This window comes from Blastocystis sp. subtype 4 (assembly GCF_000743755.1).
Source record: "Blastocystis sp. subtype 4 strain WR1 chromosome Unknown seqid_0019, whole genome shotgun sequence".
NCBI classification, from domain to species: domain Eukaryota; class Bigyra; order Opalinata; family Blastocystidae; genus Blastocystis; species Blastocystis sp. subtype 4.
Window position 1 is genome coordinate 56,349 of NW_014569528.1, and position 15,716 is coordinate 72,064.

Here is a 15,716-nt window from a genome sequence, read left to right on the forward strand (position 1 = left end):
TATTCATAGAATGATTACAGAAATGAATCGCCTCTTTCTTCAGAACTGGTATTCTGTACTTCTGACTGCCATACTGGGACCAATCGTCTACTTTGTGATCTATTGGCTTCGGTTAAAGAAAATTAACAAGGAGCGTGCTCAAGACCAGCAGCTTACGCTTCAGCAACTTATTGAAGATGATTGGAGTATTATAATAACATCGATGCGTCGGAAAGAACTGGAAAAAAAGCAAATCGAATCAAAGAAGGAGATAAAGCCTCAGATGCGTCGTGGTGGAAGTTCTGGTAACCTTGCTGCATCTGGAAATACAGGGAAATCCAAATTGAAGAAACAGCAGAGTTTGTCTGGAAAGACACTTCGCATTAGTAACAAAGTATTGTAGTCTAAATTTTAGGTCCATCGGCTTTGCATGATAGTGACGGTGAAATCGCATCGGATGGCGAACAGGATTTGCGTTTTTCGATTCGTAGAATAAGTGATTTATGAAGGAAATGATTTTTAGAGTCCTAGTATGCGTAATTTCTTCTCTCCGAAGGCTTCCGAATATATCAACCCACTCCCTCTGGATAGTGCTTCTCCTTTCCCTCAGGAATATGACGAGTCGACAGAGAGAGAGATGCAATTCCTCCGCAACTCCTCTCTTCACACTCGTGGTGATCCTGAATATGAAGATGTTATGACTCAAACTAAACTGAGCTTTGGCCCTCTACTGTCGGCTATTCTCACTCCAATCACTTGGCTCTTTGACCATCGACCTCTCTGCTGGATCCGTGATTTGATTCGAGATATCATTGTGGCTCGTCGTGTTCATGTAGTGATTCGGAAGATTGCTTCCAACGCTGATGTTCTTAAGAACCCTCATGTCGTGAAGGAGATTGATAGACTTGAAGCTGAAGGGAAGGAAACACGAGACGAGATTCTTCTTCGAGCTCACAAGATCATCACACGAATGGCAGCTAGACAAACCGATTGGGTTCTGCGTATTTTCTATGTCATTCTCTCTGTTATATTCCGCAAGCTCTTTCACACTGTTCATGTTGACAGACATGGACTTCGAGGTTTCCACAAACATCTCGAGACACAAGAGGATGGAGTGGGTGTTGTATTTATGCCCACACACAAGTCTCATGTAGATTACCTAGTATTGTCCTATGTATCTGCTTTGTATGATCTCCCTATACCAATTATTGCTGCTGGTGATAATTTGAATATTCCCGTGGTTGGTGCACTGTTCCGTTACTCAGGTGCCTTCTTCATGCGACGAGCTCTTGGTAGTGATACTCTGTATAGAGCAATACTCGAAGGATATTTGGAGGAGGTTCTACGATCAGGATCTACTCTCGAATTCTTCATTGAAGGAGGTCGTTCACGAGATGGAACGATTTTACCTCCAAAATATGGTTTGCTAAATGTGATATTGGAAGCAGTGAAAACAGGAAGACTGAAGGATGTAGTGTTGGTGCCAATTGCTGTTGACTATGAGCATTGTCCTGATATCAACAGTTATGTGAAGTATATGATGGGAGGAAAGAAGACAAAAGAATCACTCACGAATCTATTGAAGAATGCTTATTCTATCATGTCAATGGATTGTGGTGATGCCTTTGTGACACTTGGTACTCCAATGTCACTTCAAGAATTATTATCACGAATGGAACATGAGGATGCTACTCTGGATACTCGAAATGAAGTGCGTTATGTAGGTGCCCATGTGTGTCAGGCCATGCGCAATAACAGTGTGATCACTACAAGCACACTGGTGGCTGCAGCTATCATGGACTTTCCTACAGGCGACTGGATCACTGAAGCTGAGCTCACATTACATATTGAAACTATTCGGCAATGGCAACACAACATTGGTGCATTTGAAGGTTATTCAGGTTACTCTGCTACCTTGCTCCATCAATTCGTTCATTCTTTCCCCAGCTTGATTGAGGTAAGGGATAAGAAGTACCGAGCTCGTGAAGGAATTCAAGAACAAATAACTCTGTTTTACTATCGGAATGGTCTTCTTCATCATTTCCTTGCTGATGCTGTTGTTCTGCATGTCTTCCGTGCACTTCAATTGTCGACAGGTCACTCCACTCTGTCTCTTGTTGACGTGGTACCGGAGGTGGAACTTATGTGTCGAATTGTTGGAGCTCACATTCCATTCAGTGTGGTGATCTCGGCACCTGCAATTGATAATCTAGTAACTCGAGGTGTGTTGATCTTGAAGGAAGATACTCTGACTCTGGCTCCAAAGCAGGAGGAATATTCACACTTCTGTGTTAGTCTTGTAGCTCCTATTGTGGATTCTCTGTGTGTGGTCTCGGAGGCGATTCGATATCTTCGCCCAGGAAGCAATGAGGAGGAAGTGGATCTAACAGTCTTCTTATTGAAGTGCATGGAGTTGTCCAAGACGAAGCTAGCTGCAGGTGAGACTCCATTCCCGTTTATTGCCAATACTCAGATGCTACGTAACAATGTAGAGGGTTTAGTGGCTGCTGGAGTATTGAGCAAGCGACGTGATGGAAGTACGTATTTCATTCGCTTGAGTGGTGCTTATGAAGACCTGGAAATGGTAGATAAGCTTCATCAGTCTCTAGAAGGATTGACACTGAATCTACAGAGTATTCCTGTGTCGAAGAGTGATACAGATCTGAACATTACAGATGAAATGATTGATTTGATGGTCGATGTGGGCATCAAGAAACGGAAGAGCAAGAATTAGATGTCTCTTTATTTGAGTGTTTGTTGTAAAGAATATCACGAATCGCAACTATACTCAAATCCGATGTAACGAGTATCCAATTCCAAACTAGGAGTTCGAGTTCTGGCATGGTTTCGAGGATTCTCAGTCTGCTGTCTTTCCTTCTCCTGACGAATCCTTAGCTGTAACTCCATTTCACTTAGAGGACGCTGAGGTGAGCATACGGAGTCCGCTAACACAGGCTACATGTTATCATTCTTTGAGTTCATACACGAACAAGACTACGGTCAAAGTATGTATAATCCAATGGTCCATTCAACTGAGGAATCATGGGAACTCGCACCTCTCTACGCAGAACAGCATTCCAATCCAATGAAGCGAAGAAAGGATGTGTTTTGATTCCAGCTCTATTTCATGAATTCACTATCTCGAACTTACACTCCAGCTTCATCGGATCCAAGTCGTCTAGGTATGATTAGACAAGCTAAGAACTTACTTTGCAGGGTCTCGTTCCAAGAGACGTAGAATCAAAGATCGAGCATCCATGGAGACTCCTCGAATACGAGGTGGAACCATATTGTTCATGATATTGTTCAAAGTTTGCTAATGATGACAAATCAATTAGACCACTACATGATGCGAATGGCCCTGGAATGGATGATAACCTGTTAAACACTCACACATCAGAATACCAAGAGCCCACCAATCAATTGCTTCTGTGTGAGGTCGACGAAGAAGCATCTCTGGCTATGCATCAAGTCAGTGATTCATTTCTACCGCCATGTACTGTTCGGTTCCACAATAACTATAACTCCTCATTTCACTAATATGTCGTTTTTCATCCAAATTGATGTTGTAATAACGAGACAGACCGAAATCCGTCAGTTTGATGTGTCCATCAGCTCCTAGAAGAACATTCTCTGGTTTCAAATCCCTCTACAAATCATCTCTTCTCCATGTTCATACGAAAATAATCCCCATATTATGCAAATGTTCCAAAGCCAATACGATCTCTGCCATATACAGACGTGTTCTTTCCTCTGAGAAGACACCAAATCTTGATAAATGCGTAAACAAGTCTCCACACTGCATGAAATCCATAATCATATAGAGACGATATGGTGTCTGGTAGGCATAATACAAGCGAGTGATGAAAGGGAAATCTGCACGTTCCAGAATAAGTCGTTCCACTTTGGTTCGGGAAACTTGACGTCTGCGTACCAATTCATCCTTCTTCAGCACTTTCATCGCGTAATAACAGTGGGTTTTCGCATTGTAGACATGCAGTACCTTTCCATAGCCACCTCTTCCTAGAACTGCTTGTACTTCAAAGTCTTCGAGATGAATGGGTCCATGGGAAGGCGCCGGATTTGTTTCTGATTCTGTTGTTTTGACAGGGTTTTGAACGGAAGGTCCCTTGCTACCATGACGACCAGGAGAATCAACACCTCCTCGACATGATCCAATCAGAGATACATCTGTCTCAACCGTTTCCGAAGCACTACTGGTATCAACAGATGGGGGACGAGCTCCAAGAGGAATATGCTATTTGTCATGAAAAGACTCTAGACTCACTCGGAACCCAGTTACATCACAAGTGATAAGTGGTCTTGTTTTAAGAAGCATGAGGAGCAGGGATTGGAAGTCATTGTACTGACAGAACATATTGAGTCGACATTTCTATACATTCATATCTTCATGAATTGCTACATCACGTCCAGAAGGAATTATCAGATAGGAACACAACAACACTTCAGCACGAACATAGGACTGTTTGGTCGATGATACAGGTAGATCTCCATTGATACTGATTTCATAGATCACATAGCAGCCATCATCAGTTTGAAAGTGATCTTGCAAGAGAATCAAATCTCGACTTGACGCAAACCCACTCGGACTTTTCATGGTTCGATGAATCACTCGAATTCCCTGCGGAATATCATTGACTAGGTTTCAATAGAACGAGTAGTTACAAACAACTACGAACTCCTCGATACACCCCTCCAAGCTTCCTCCACTCCTTTAGAATGACACTGCTGCCATCCATTCGTTCTTCCATCTTTGGCTTTCTTCCTCGAGAGTTCTTTGAACCAAAGAGCTTTCGAGCGAACGGTATTTTCTCATGATTTGTGATGTCCTCCACAACAGCAAGGACTTCTTCATGTGACAGTCTCTTTTCCCAACGATATCGACCCTGTGCAGGGGTTCTGATGATATCTCCGAGAAGTAGATCACGATACACCTCCTCTGCATCACCGCTCACTTCACGAGTTGATCGAAGCAGGTTATAGTTTCCCTTAGGTGACGATGGCTTTTCAATAAGGATCTACTATGAATTCTGCTGTGAGCGCCTACATAGTTTCCATGACGATCGATACGTTTCCTCTCTCGCCACTCTCCTCCATTCCGAAATAGCAAGTGATAGAATGTCTGTTGACGGAGCTCACTCAGGAGTTTCCCAAGTTGAGTAATGTCACGACTGTTTACAGCAGCCTCAAGAAGTGTCGCTTTGGGAACTGACAGAATGATTCTGAAATGAAGGATTCAATAAGAGGCTATTAGCTAGGATATGAATTGGACTTGACATGCGGAGCGAACATCCAAGGAGCGAGTCCTGTTGAGAGACGGCTCACAGTGAGTTGCTGATCCACCTTGAACATGTACAAATCATTTGTATCCTATGCTTGAAAGCATTCATTCACTGACCACTTTGAATTCGACAGAGGAGGTTGTCAAAGGAAGAATAGTATGACTCGAGACAAGCTCCTGACACACAGTCACTCCTTCTCGTCGACTGTCCACGAATCCATTGACCAGGAGCCAATCAATGATGGATGCGGCAGAGAAACATGTTGAATACATCTTGTTATTGAAGTTACGATCGCGAATATCCATGGTATTCCTCATCTGGCTTACCATTTGGAGCATTTTCGAAGAAAGAAATGTAGTAGGAACAGAAAAGACTTCACTAGCATGTGAAGCGGACGCTTGCTTACTGGAGGCACCCGATTGCATCTCCGTAGGATTAGCCCACTCTAGTTTATACCCAACCAACAATCATACTGCGATGTGAAGGCTTGAATCGATCGGTATTGGGCACCTCCCGAATACATTCGGAAGCCCCAGTAGCAATAATGACTTCTTCTGAATTCATTGCAAACGAGAAATGAAATGATGATAATTAGAAAGGTCGTGAAAGACAAAGTGTCGATGGAAGTTGAATGGGATAGGGATATACTCAATATCCCATATCCAGTTTGCCCATTGATCCACACCACAGAATTTTGTTAACAAACATAAACACAGAATACTTATGATGAAGGAGTCGAGCGAACTGTTTCCATCGCATTCTTCATTCTTCTCTCAAGAACTTCAATCCGTTTTATACTGTTTTTCATGGATACGATACTGTCCATCATCCAACTATCATTAATCATTATAACAAATGGCCACTCGTTAAATAGACTTGCTTCTACTGCAAGTTGATGCGTTTCCTTGCAGAGTTGCTGAGATACATGGCTACATCACATTTACAAAAAGTGAATACGATTTATACGATCTCAGTGATGTAAGATACAGTTCTGACTACGAATCAACTTCTCTAATTAACCATACATTCAGATCTGTTTGAGCCTTTGGAAATGGGGATTGTGACAGCTCTGAAAGTGGAATAAACTGACGACAATCCGATCGCTTAGTTCATAATCTACATTTGTAGCCTACAGACCTTCGTGCCATAGGATCCGTTCGTAACTTTTGATACAATGAACGGAAGTATTCATCCATGGGATGATTCTCACTCACTTCACCGGTTTTATCATTGTAGTATACAATCGCACCAGACTTCCTGTTCTGATACGGTCTCCAATGACGAGGAAGAGGAGCCTATAGGTAAATGATTTGTGATATATGTACTCGTAGTGCTTCTTTTGCAATCCATAGGTAATCTTCGTCATCAATTCCTAAGAAACGAGCTTCTTCGCGAATCTCTTCCTCTGTGGGCTCGTATTCAACGTTGTGTTCCTCTTGCAACAGCAAATAGTCACTATTCATTTCTTAATGACACAATCCCGTCAATCCTGCTTCGCCCATGCAAAGATCGAGAGATGCATAATGCTTGGAGTAGATTGATATCATAGTATTTTTTGTATTCGCATTGTTTTTCCATGATCTTTTCCCAAATTATACAAACAGGAAGCCTCTCATTTGTTCTATATGTGGAATACATTAACACAGCATTCAATTCATATAATGAGAAATCCGAAACGCCGGCTCCGAAGATGATTGGTTGAGAGAAACCTTGTTCTCTGGTGGTCTTTCGGTTCACATTTATTCTGGAATACCAAGCATCTGTTTACACATGGAATCTTTGCCTGTTGGTCACTTTCTGTTTACGTCTGAATCGGTGAACGAAGGACATCCAGGTAGTTAAGAACTGGGGACGTAATTGTTGTAGACAAGTTGTGCGACCAGATCTCCGATGCCGTCCTTGACGCCTGCTTGGCCCAGGACCCCAATGCGAAAGTAGCCTGCGAAACCGCGGCGAAGGGGGAGATGGTGATGATCTTCGGAGAGATCACAACCACTGCCAAAGTTGAGTGGGAGAAGGTGGTGCGTGATACAATCCGTGAAATCGGTTACGATTCCGACGCCAAAGGTCTTGACTGCGATAAGTGCAACGTTGTAATTGCAATCGAACACCAAAGCCCTGATATTGCCCAGGGAGTGCATGAGAATAAGAGACTCGAGGATATTGGTGCTGGAGATCAAGGAATTATGTTTGGTTATGCAAGCAACGAAACTGCGGAGTTGATGCCTCTTTCCCACCTGCTCGCTACTCAACTTGGCAAGCGACTCACCGATGTTCGTAAGGATGGAACTCTTAAGTGGGTTCGTCCTGATGGCAAAACCCAGGTTACAATTGAGTACAAGGAGGAACATGGCCACATGATTCCCATTCGTGTCCATACCGTGGTCATTTCCACACAGCATGATGATAATGTTACTAACGAGCAGATCCACAAGGATCTGATGGAGTACGTCATTAAGCCCATCATTCCTGCCAAACTCCTTGATGAGAAGACAATCTTCCATTTGAACCCCTCTGGTCGTTTTGTTATTGGTGGACCCAGTGGTGATGCAGGTCTCACTGGTCGTAAGATTATCGTGGATACCTATGGTGGTTGGGGTGCTCATGGAGGTGGTGCTTTCTCTGGAAAGGATTCTTCGAAGGTCGATCGTTCAGCTGCTTATGCTGCCCGTTGGATTGCAAAGTCGCTTGTGAATGCTGGAATCTGCAGTCGTTGTCTGATCCAGCTTTCCTATGCTATTGGCGTAAATCATCCCCTTTCGATCCATGTTGATACGTATGGCACTTCTGAGAAGACTGAATCTGAAATTGTCGAGATCATTAAGAATAACTTCGATCTGCGTCCTGGATGCATCATTCGTGATCTTGGATTGAATCAACCCATCTTCAAGGCGACTGCTGCATATGGTCATTTCGGAAGAAAGGAATTCCCTTGGGAAACATGCAAGGACCTCAAGCTGTAATCTGGTTAGTTTTTTAGACCATTTTAGCAGCCTTCCCTCCTTTTGTTTGTTGAACATTCTCTTTTGCGCCACTTAGGACCCACTTTTCGTCTTGTTTTGGTTTCTTCATTCTTACTCTTTTTGAATCGTTATAATGGTGTTTGGAAACTATAATGCTTGGAGAAGCCATCCTGTGGCAAATCCAAAGCTCTATCAGGCATTTCCCGGTTTCAAATGGGCCGTTGGTATATTTGCAGTATATTGCTCCTGTGAGTGGGTGTATGTGAAATCCATGTGTTTGATTGCTATAGATACAAGCGTTTTATCCGAAAGCCTAAAGCCATTAGTGAGCATGAAGAATAAGAACTGAAACGTGTGTGATTATAATGGAAATGATTCTTTACTCTTTGAGACTAATCACAAACATATAGCAGCTAACTAAATGACAGTGCAGCATAAAGATCTTGATATGGAACAACAACCCAGTAGTCATTATACCTCAGGGCTAGACGAATACGATACAGATACTCCTTTAACGTATTGAACTACATATCATGCTCTCCATAACTTTCTTACCGAGGGGATTACCTTATAAACCTCCTTCATCATCATCCGTCTCTTCCTCTTGAACGAAGAGTCTAGATCAACAAAAAAGCCCGGAACACCCATGAACTGGCTCATCAAATGGCAGATTACAAGATCACAGAGTGAGCATTGTTCTAAGACTTCTGTTTTTAACTTCACAAGACTCTATTCATCAATTCTATCAATAATCCAAACAGAAGACGGATCTGTTATACATGAAGGTATTAATTTGATAAGTCGTTTATAAATAGCGTATAGGCTCTCTGAAGTAGTTACTACAATGGACTCTTGACTGTTTTCATACCTTTCCAAATGTCTTCAAGGAGACTTTGCAGAGGTGTCGGTGGTTTGGGAATTGGGGAAAATTGTCGTGATTTCACTGTTACTATCACTGACGTCTATGAGTAACATATTCCCTTCAATCCCACAAGCCGAACTACTTGTTCAGAGTTGAGCTGATGGGTTGTTGGATTCAAAGAAATCGGCCGAATGAGGTTAGACTGAAAAACATTCAACTCCTATACTCAACAGACCTCATAACAACTACACTTTGTAAGAACTTGTGCATTGATTCACTTCTATGAGCAACCATATATGATCTGTTCATTAAATCCTCTCAATATTCCTTACTGTAGTACATCTGATAATTGATTTATTTTACGTGCTAGAAAGAGTTGATATTCCCGTAATAGAGTCGACTTTGGAAGAAAGAACTCCATCTCCAACGACAACGGAATGATTAACCGATATAACCGTACTTGACAGGTATCTCCAATATGGAACACAGTACGAAGAAACTCCACATCAGATACTGGAGTCATATCACTCTCATACAGAATCACGTCTTGAATAAATGATAAATTGAAAGATAACCGAGCAGGGATCGAACCTAACAGAGTAATCACTTGTTTCCCTTCATTCACAGCTTGATGAAGAGAAGTGATCTTATGATTGAATTCATCCAGTGTATGAACCCCAAACATGCTGTCAATTATTCTCATTCACAATTCCTACTCAATTGTAACGAATCCTGACTCATTATAATACCGTTGAAGATATTGAGCTAATCGAATGGATCTTACATAAATACCAACAGAATCAAAACCTTTTATCAGCATATCACAAATCAACTGTTTGGAGGAGGCATGTCGAAATGTGTCTTTCCAGGATTCTTTGGATTCTTTCAAAAGGACTGGTTCACTACAACCAGCTAAAAATGGATGTGCATAAATTCGTATCATTTCGAACAGAATCGAAATTACTACGTCGAGATAGAGAGACTTCCCTCGAGGTTCCAACTGGAGTAAAAACAACCAACGATTATTCAATGAATCTAAACAATTGGCTTGAGTCTTTGTTAGCGGACACAATACAAAAGTTTCAGTAATGATAGAATCACATCCAAAACGTTCTGTGAAGAAGCATGGAATAACCGTTTCAACCTGCTCACTCACAAGATCTTGGATCGAAGCGATTCCAGTTAATCTCTTGTAATACTCACGTAGTATGGGTAAATTGGATTTGGCTTTATTGAATACTGAAGGGATATGAATGGTATTTGACACAGTCATCATACACTCAACAAAAAGAGAAGGGATTTTTTCGGGAATATCTTTTACTCTCCATGTTATAATCACTTGATCAGGACTATGATTCAGTCTTTATTTGGATTCTTACTTAATAGTCATTATATTGTTTATTATCTCACGAGAATCACGAGATAAACTCCATTTCTCTGTTTCCTTATTATAATCACTATTCTCAACTCTCTGTTCCATTGCCATACTTATTTAAATCACTTATGATCACTAATCCAACTTCCACATTCGAAAGATAACTCATTTCACAACTCAATCGTTGTCGCATAGCTGATACTGAGATAATAAACACATTGAACTCTCCAACGATCATTGCTCTGCTTGGTCCCAAATATGAACTCCATTGAGTACGTCGAATACTTCCACTTTCTTATGATAAATCTTATCCCATACTTCATACCACTCATTACGGTCACCTTTAACTGTGTGTATGTATGAAACACTTCTTCCCATTCTTCTTTGGACTGAATTGAACACATCACAATAATGGGACCTCGGATACGATTTGCTGCATACAAATGATGTGTAGCACAAGCAGTCACAATCTTTTCACCTGACAAATAGTTGTGAACAATATGAGCAATATTATACTTCTCAACTGAACACACTACTTCATGGATTCGTTTCCTCTAATCATTATCTTTCATTAAAGTATCAACCAAATATGTGTCTGGTTCTGCATTCAATTGACAATGAAGTTCATCACCCAAATACTGAAAACAGTTGATTGCAGCCAGATCCAAACAGTCATGGATTGGTACTAGAATAGTAATCACAGATAATTCGTACATTTATGCTTTGCTAATGCAATGAGTCGCTCATTCTGAGTATCTTCTCGATTTTGACGACGAATCATTTCGATTCCAGCAGGAAATACTGCTAATTCTTCTCCTCTTAGTAATTGGCAGGTACAAGAACCAAACCACACACCAAATTGTTGACAGTTCAGTTTCTGATCAAAATTACGAGGATATCGTTTACAGGCTTGACAATACCATTCACCCTGATTATGATAAGCAAACTAATCTCAATACACTAGGTAGAGAAGTGATTGGAGGATGAACACAAGACCAATGATATGCACAATCACATTTATCACAAATAATAAGTTTAGCTAATTCTTTATTTCTATGACATACCACACATTCCTCACATGTATCATAAGTGCATACAACACTTAAATCTGGCTTCAACATGGGAGTGTAACTTTGATAATAGAATTGTTCCTACACTCAACTTTCTAAGATCATTTTTACTTCAGCCACATTTAATACATAGTTCCATAAGCGTGAGAAGAGACACTGACATTGGAAATATTCATCCAGGATTCTCGACCCTCTCCGTCGAATGCAACTCTGTAATATCCACTGTGCCGAAGTCGGAGGATCATCATCCCAATTTACAAGGACTTCAATCATATGATTCACTCCATAACGTCGTTGGATCACCTTCGATATATTCGTAACTCTGGAACTGGGATCCGTAATGGATCGAAATGACAACTACAGTGAATACGATTACCAATTCAAACCACTTGAGGAAGTGAGTGATGAGTCTCATCTTTTAGAGACTTATACATTCGAATTCCTTGATTCACCTCAAGTACACTATTGTTTGTTAGTGTATGAAGTTCGGAATCATCCTCAATAAGACGAATACGATATGCACCCAACTGCAAAGGAAATATATTTTGATAATGTTTTACCATATGCTGGTTTGTTGATACAATGAATTCAACAACATACATACATTTCCAACTATTGTTCAGTGAATTACTCGTATTATACCTCTTCGTCTCACTCCAATAAACCTCAATACTTTTATTGACTAAACAAGATCCACAAATCCACCATCTTTGCTTCTCTTCCAATTCATATCTTGTTCCTTTACCCATGAGAAAGAATTGTCCCCAAATACACCTTGAATGAAATTGTTTTTTACATTCTTCACAAGAATAGGTTACAGATGGATTCAAAGAAACAGGCAAATTGCATACTTCACAAAGTGCCTAGATGTGAATCCGACCGTTCAAACGAACAGTATTGGAAGGGTTTTCATATAACAAATCTATAGCAACGGATCGGGTTGAGGGACGATGTCTCTTTTCAGTCATTATTGGTTGAGATGTCACACCCATATACGACTTGTTGACAACTTCATCAGGACGTACTGAAGGGACCAATGACACATTATCATCGTCATCGGATGGACTTGCCACATCAACCTTCTCCCTTAATGGACTTTGTTCATTTTTTTCCTCTATGGAACTACTAAGTTCTTCAATGGCTCCATTTTCTTCCACGGGACTACATAAGTCTTCGGGTGTTTCATTGAATTCCAGAGAGCGAAATGTTTTGGGAGTTTCATTCTTCTCTATGGAACCAATAAAACCTCTAGGAGTATCCTTCTCCTTTATTGAGTGGTCTGGCTCCTTACGAGCCCCATTTGGGCATGTTTCCACATCCAACGTATTCTCCAACTTATGAACTGACAACAATTTGTCATCTTCCAAAAGATGACAAATTAGAGTATTCATTTTTACTGCTTCCATATAACAATTTGCACTCTCTCCAGTTCGCATGGGGGCAAAATAACCTAGTAATTCCTCATCCTAATCTTTATGGATAAAAAATGAATGGACAGAAAACAAAACCAGACGAACGACCTCCAAAGGGATTTGTTTTAATTCACACTGTCCCTCATTATTTAGGAAAAATACTTGAGAAAGAATTGATCCTATGAGTTGCCCCAACATCACTCTTCATACCATTTTCATGACTACATGAACTCCTCCATTTCTTAACCTTTAAATTAACAAGAAAGAAAAAACATACTATTACAAAGTATGAAGAGGTATTATCAGATGATATGACACTGCAACAGTTAGAGAAAATAACAATGATCACTTACCTAGCAAACGAACATTTCTCCTTCTTCTCCAAAAACAACTGGATACTTTGTAATAATCTCTCCATTCAATTGTTTCTGCAGTCAGAAGAAATGATTTGTTGAATCAGACGCGATAACGGGACTTGAAACCATTTCTCGGGAAAGCACAATGATATTTGGCTCAATTCCCGTGCTGCAAACACTGCAGAATATGATATTATCGATTAACTGAATAATGACCTCTAAAAGTAACAAGGCGGTCAAGCAGTTAGATTATATGTGTAGCAGAGTACTTTTTTTAAGACAAGCTTGCATTCTATGAAACATGAAGTGCTATTGATTTCACCAAACATGCATTCGTTTCAATACTAATCACTAAATTTGGAAACTACATATTGTGTGTATAACAAATACGTCCTTAATAAGATGCTCACTCCATCCTAATGGCCTGAAAACACGCCATGAAGAACCTAATAAGTGATTATCCATATCCATCACCATACAACAATAAATACAGCCAAAATTGACACCAAAATCCCTCCATAACGCTCAAAGAATGATCTTGTTATGTGCCTTTCTATTCGTTTTCCCGAAAACACTCTCTTGATCGGAGATCCTTCTTTATCTATAGAAAGAATGATGCTCTTCTCTTCTGCAAGCGTCACATCTATATGATATGTATCGAATGAGAACACCGTTGACTAGATAGTATTCACATCTTAACTACTACAGCAGTTTCCTCATTGGGAAATGATACACGGAGTGAGATAGGTTCGGTTCTTCCTGGAAACACTGCCTTGAGTTTTGTACTAAGTATTCCAGCTCCAATCTCATACAAATCGAAGAGATGTTTTGTAACTTCACCAGTTGTCACATCCACTTCCGATACTGTCATACCCCTCAACGCATTATTGTAGGTGGCATTTATTTGGTGGTATTGTGGCTCTGAAGACTCTTTTCCATCCAGTACATTAATTGTATACTCTGCAAAGATCCAACTGCCATTCAGCGCCTTAAACACCTTTTCCTTCTCTGGTTCTTTGTATTCCATCCCTAATACATCCGATAGTATTATCAGAAGCAATAGACAAGCCCAAGGCCTCATGAGAGTTATCATGATCTACTTGTATTAAAAAACAACTCCAATGATCATTATTATACGTAAACGAAACATAACCTCACTGATCCATAAGCATCACAGGGGTTCTGTCAGCAATAGGAGAAGCAGCAGCAGCCACAGCATCCGTGACTTGAGAGAACTTATCCTTCTTCAGGAACAGACGAAGTTCATCAGCACGAACCATCGAAGCCAGGTCATTCACCATCTCTGATACCTCTGACTTGGTAGCTTTCTCCAACCATGCATTCATATTGAATCCCTTCAGACACAGATTGTTGTTCATCAAATGGCTGGCTGCAATTTGGAATGGCTCATAGCTTGACTCGTTGTAGGTTACAATCGTAGCATTCCTACACTAACATTCTCTCTTCTTCCCTACTTCATCAATCTGCATGTATCAGTCATCACATCACCTCCACGACCATTCAAACCAAGCTTAGGAGCAGGGAGATCACTCATAATCTTCTTGAAGTCCTATTCATCACATCTCTCCTGAACACACACCACTCCATGGATCTGACTCTCACGCACAATCACATCACCACCAATAGACTCCAAACGACGGAACATCTCCGAATACTCACCTCTATGTTCAAATATTGCTCACTCACCTACACATCCTTCACAATGTTCACCGTCTTGATTCCACGCTTCTTACACAACTGAATCACAGCCATACCCACAGCCGAGCTAGCATCGTTCTGAATTACAAAGTCTCCTGCCTTCAATTCCGAAAAGTCAGCCAACAGTCTGTAGGCGATACCAGCACTGTTTATCAAAGCAGACACCATCTCCATGGAAACGCCCTCAGGAGCACGAATCACCTTATCCTCAGGCACTACAATCTGCTCGCTCCAAGTTCCTATCTATTACTCCATAGTTTCACTCTTACCCTGGAAAGGCTTTATCAACATCACAGTATCCTTAGGATTCACTTCAGTGACTCCCTCTCCAACCTTCTCCACAAGTCCCACTCCTTCACTTCCAGCTACAGCAGGGAATGTGAGACCAAGAGGATTACGTCCATAAATCTAGAAATTACGATTCCACATCCTTTCGCATACAGTATCCACATCGAAGGAAGTGACAGGAGACACAAGCATGCGAATCTGAACATCCTTGTTAGAAACATCAGGAAGCGACGTCTTTTGCATTCTAAGTCATTACTGGTCTTCATACAATATCTCACCTTAACACACTAGCGGGGTTACCGTACTTCTGGAAAATGGCAGAATTGACAGTACTTGCAAAGCGGCACAAAGAGGGCTTCACAAAGGATGACTTGAAAACGGCGATAGTA

At 40.9% G+C, this 15,716-nt stretch overlaps 7 protein-coding genes across 7 annotated transcripts; 2 read left to right on the plus strand and 5 right to left on the minus strand.

Moving 5' to 3' along the window:
- Positions 1-22: 22 nt before the first annotated feature.
- JH06_0287 (hypothetical protein) lies at positions 23-2,713 on the plus strand (the record flags this gene model as incomplete). The annotated part of the gene is made up of 3 exons (XM_014674064.1): positions 23-373; positions 395-454; positions 503-2,713. 3 exons carry the CDS (start codon positions 23-25, stop codon positions 2,711-2,713), a joined length of 2,622 nt encoding a protein of 873 aa, XP_014529550.1.
- Positions 2,714-2,748: 35 nt separating this feature from the next.
- Positions 2,749-4,357, minus strand: JH06_0288 (kinase; the record flags this gene model as incomplete). Its single annotated transcript, XM_014674065.1, has 8 exons — positions 2,749-2,934; positions 2,964-3,099; positions 3,131-3,157; positions 3,189-3,295; positions 3,326-3,439; positions 3,470-3,628; positions 3,659-4,237; positions 4,268-4,357. 8 exons carry the CDS (start codon positions 4,355-4,357, stop codon positions 2,749-2,751), a joined length of 1,398 nt encoding a protein of 465 aa, XP_014529551.1.
- Positions 4,358-5,250: 893 nt separating this feature from the next.
- On the minus strand, positions 5,251-5,846 carry JH06_0289 (hypothetical protein; the record flags this gene model as incomplete). Its single annotated transcript, XM_014674066.1, has 3 exons — positions 5,251-5,370; positions 5,399-5,727; positions 5,756-5,846. 3 exons carry the CDS (start codon positions 5,844-5,846, stop codon positions 5,251-5,253), a joined length of 540 nt encoding a protein of 179 aa, XP_014529552.1.
- Positions 5,847-6,064: 218 nt separating this feature from the next.
- Positions 6,065-6,784, minus strand: JH06_0290 (hypothetical protein; the record flags this gene model as incomplete). The annotated part of the gene is made up of 7 exons (XM_014674067.1): positions 6,065-6,115; positions 6,169-6,211; positions 6,240-6,277; positions 6,308-6,385; positions 6,416-6,577; positions 6,608-6,737; positions 6,759-6,784. The coding sequence occupies 7 exons, from the start codon at positions 6,782-6,784 to the stop codon at positions 6,065-6,067; spliced, it is 528 nt and encodes a 175-aa protein (XP_014529553.1).
- Positions 6,785-7,052: 268 nt separating this feature from the next.
- JH06_0291 (S-adenosylmethionine synthase) lies at positions 7,053-8,245 on the plus strand (the record flags this gene model as incomplete). The annotated part of the gene is made up of 2 exons (XM_014674068.1): positions 7,053-7,116; positions 7,149-8,245. 2 exons carry the CDS (start codon positions 7,053-7,055, stop codon positions 8,243-8,245), a joined length of 1,161 nt encoding a protein of 386 aa, XP_014529554.1.
- Positions 8,246-8,658: 413 nt separating this feature from the next.
- Positions 8,659-9,792, minus strand: JH06_0292 (hypothetical protein; the record flags this gene model as incomplete). The annotated part of the gene is made up of 7 exons (XM_014674069.1): positions 8,659-8,769; positions 8,801-8,974; positions 9,005-9,084; positions 9,114-9,207; positions 9,250-9,327; positions 9,357-9,408; positions 9,440-9,792. The coding sequence occupies 7 exons, from the start codon at positions 9,790-9,792 to the stop codon at positions 8,659-8,661; spliced, it is 942 nt and encodes a 313-aa protein (XP_014529555.1).
- A 4,682-nt stretch (positions 9,793-14,474) lies between these two features.
- Positions 14,475-15,716, minus strand: JH06_5582 (trans-2-enoyl-reductase; the record flags this gene model as incomplete). Its single annotated transcript, XM_014674070.1, has 7 exons — positions 14,475-14,766; positions 14,796-14,890; positions 14,921-14,995; positions 15,043-15,278; positions 15,309-15,447; positions 15,481-15,571; positions 15,606-15,716. Coding segments are annotated over 7 exons (1,039 nt in total), but the record flags the coding sequence as incomplete, so codon positions are not given.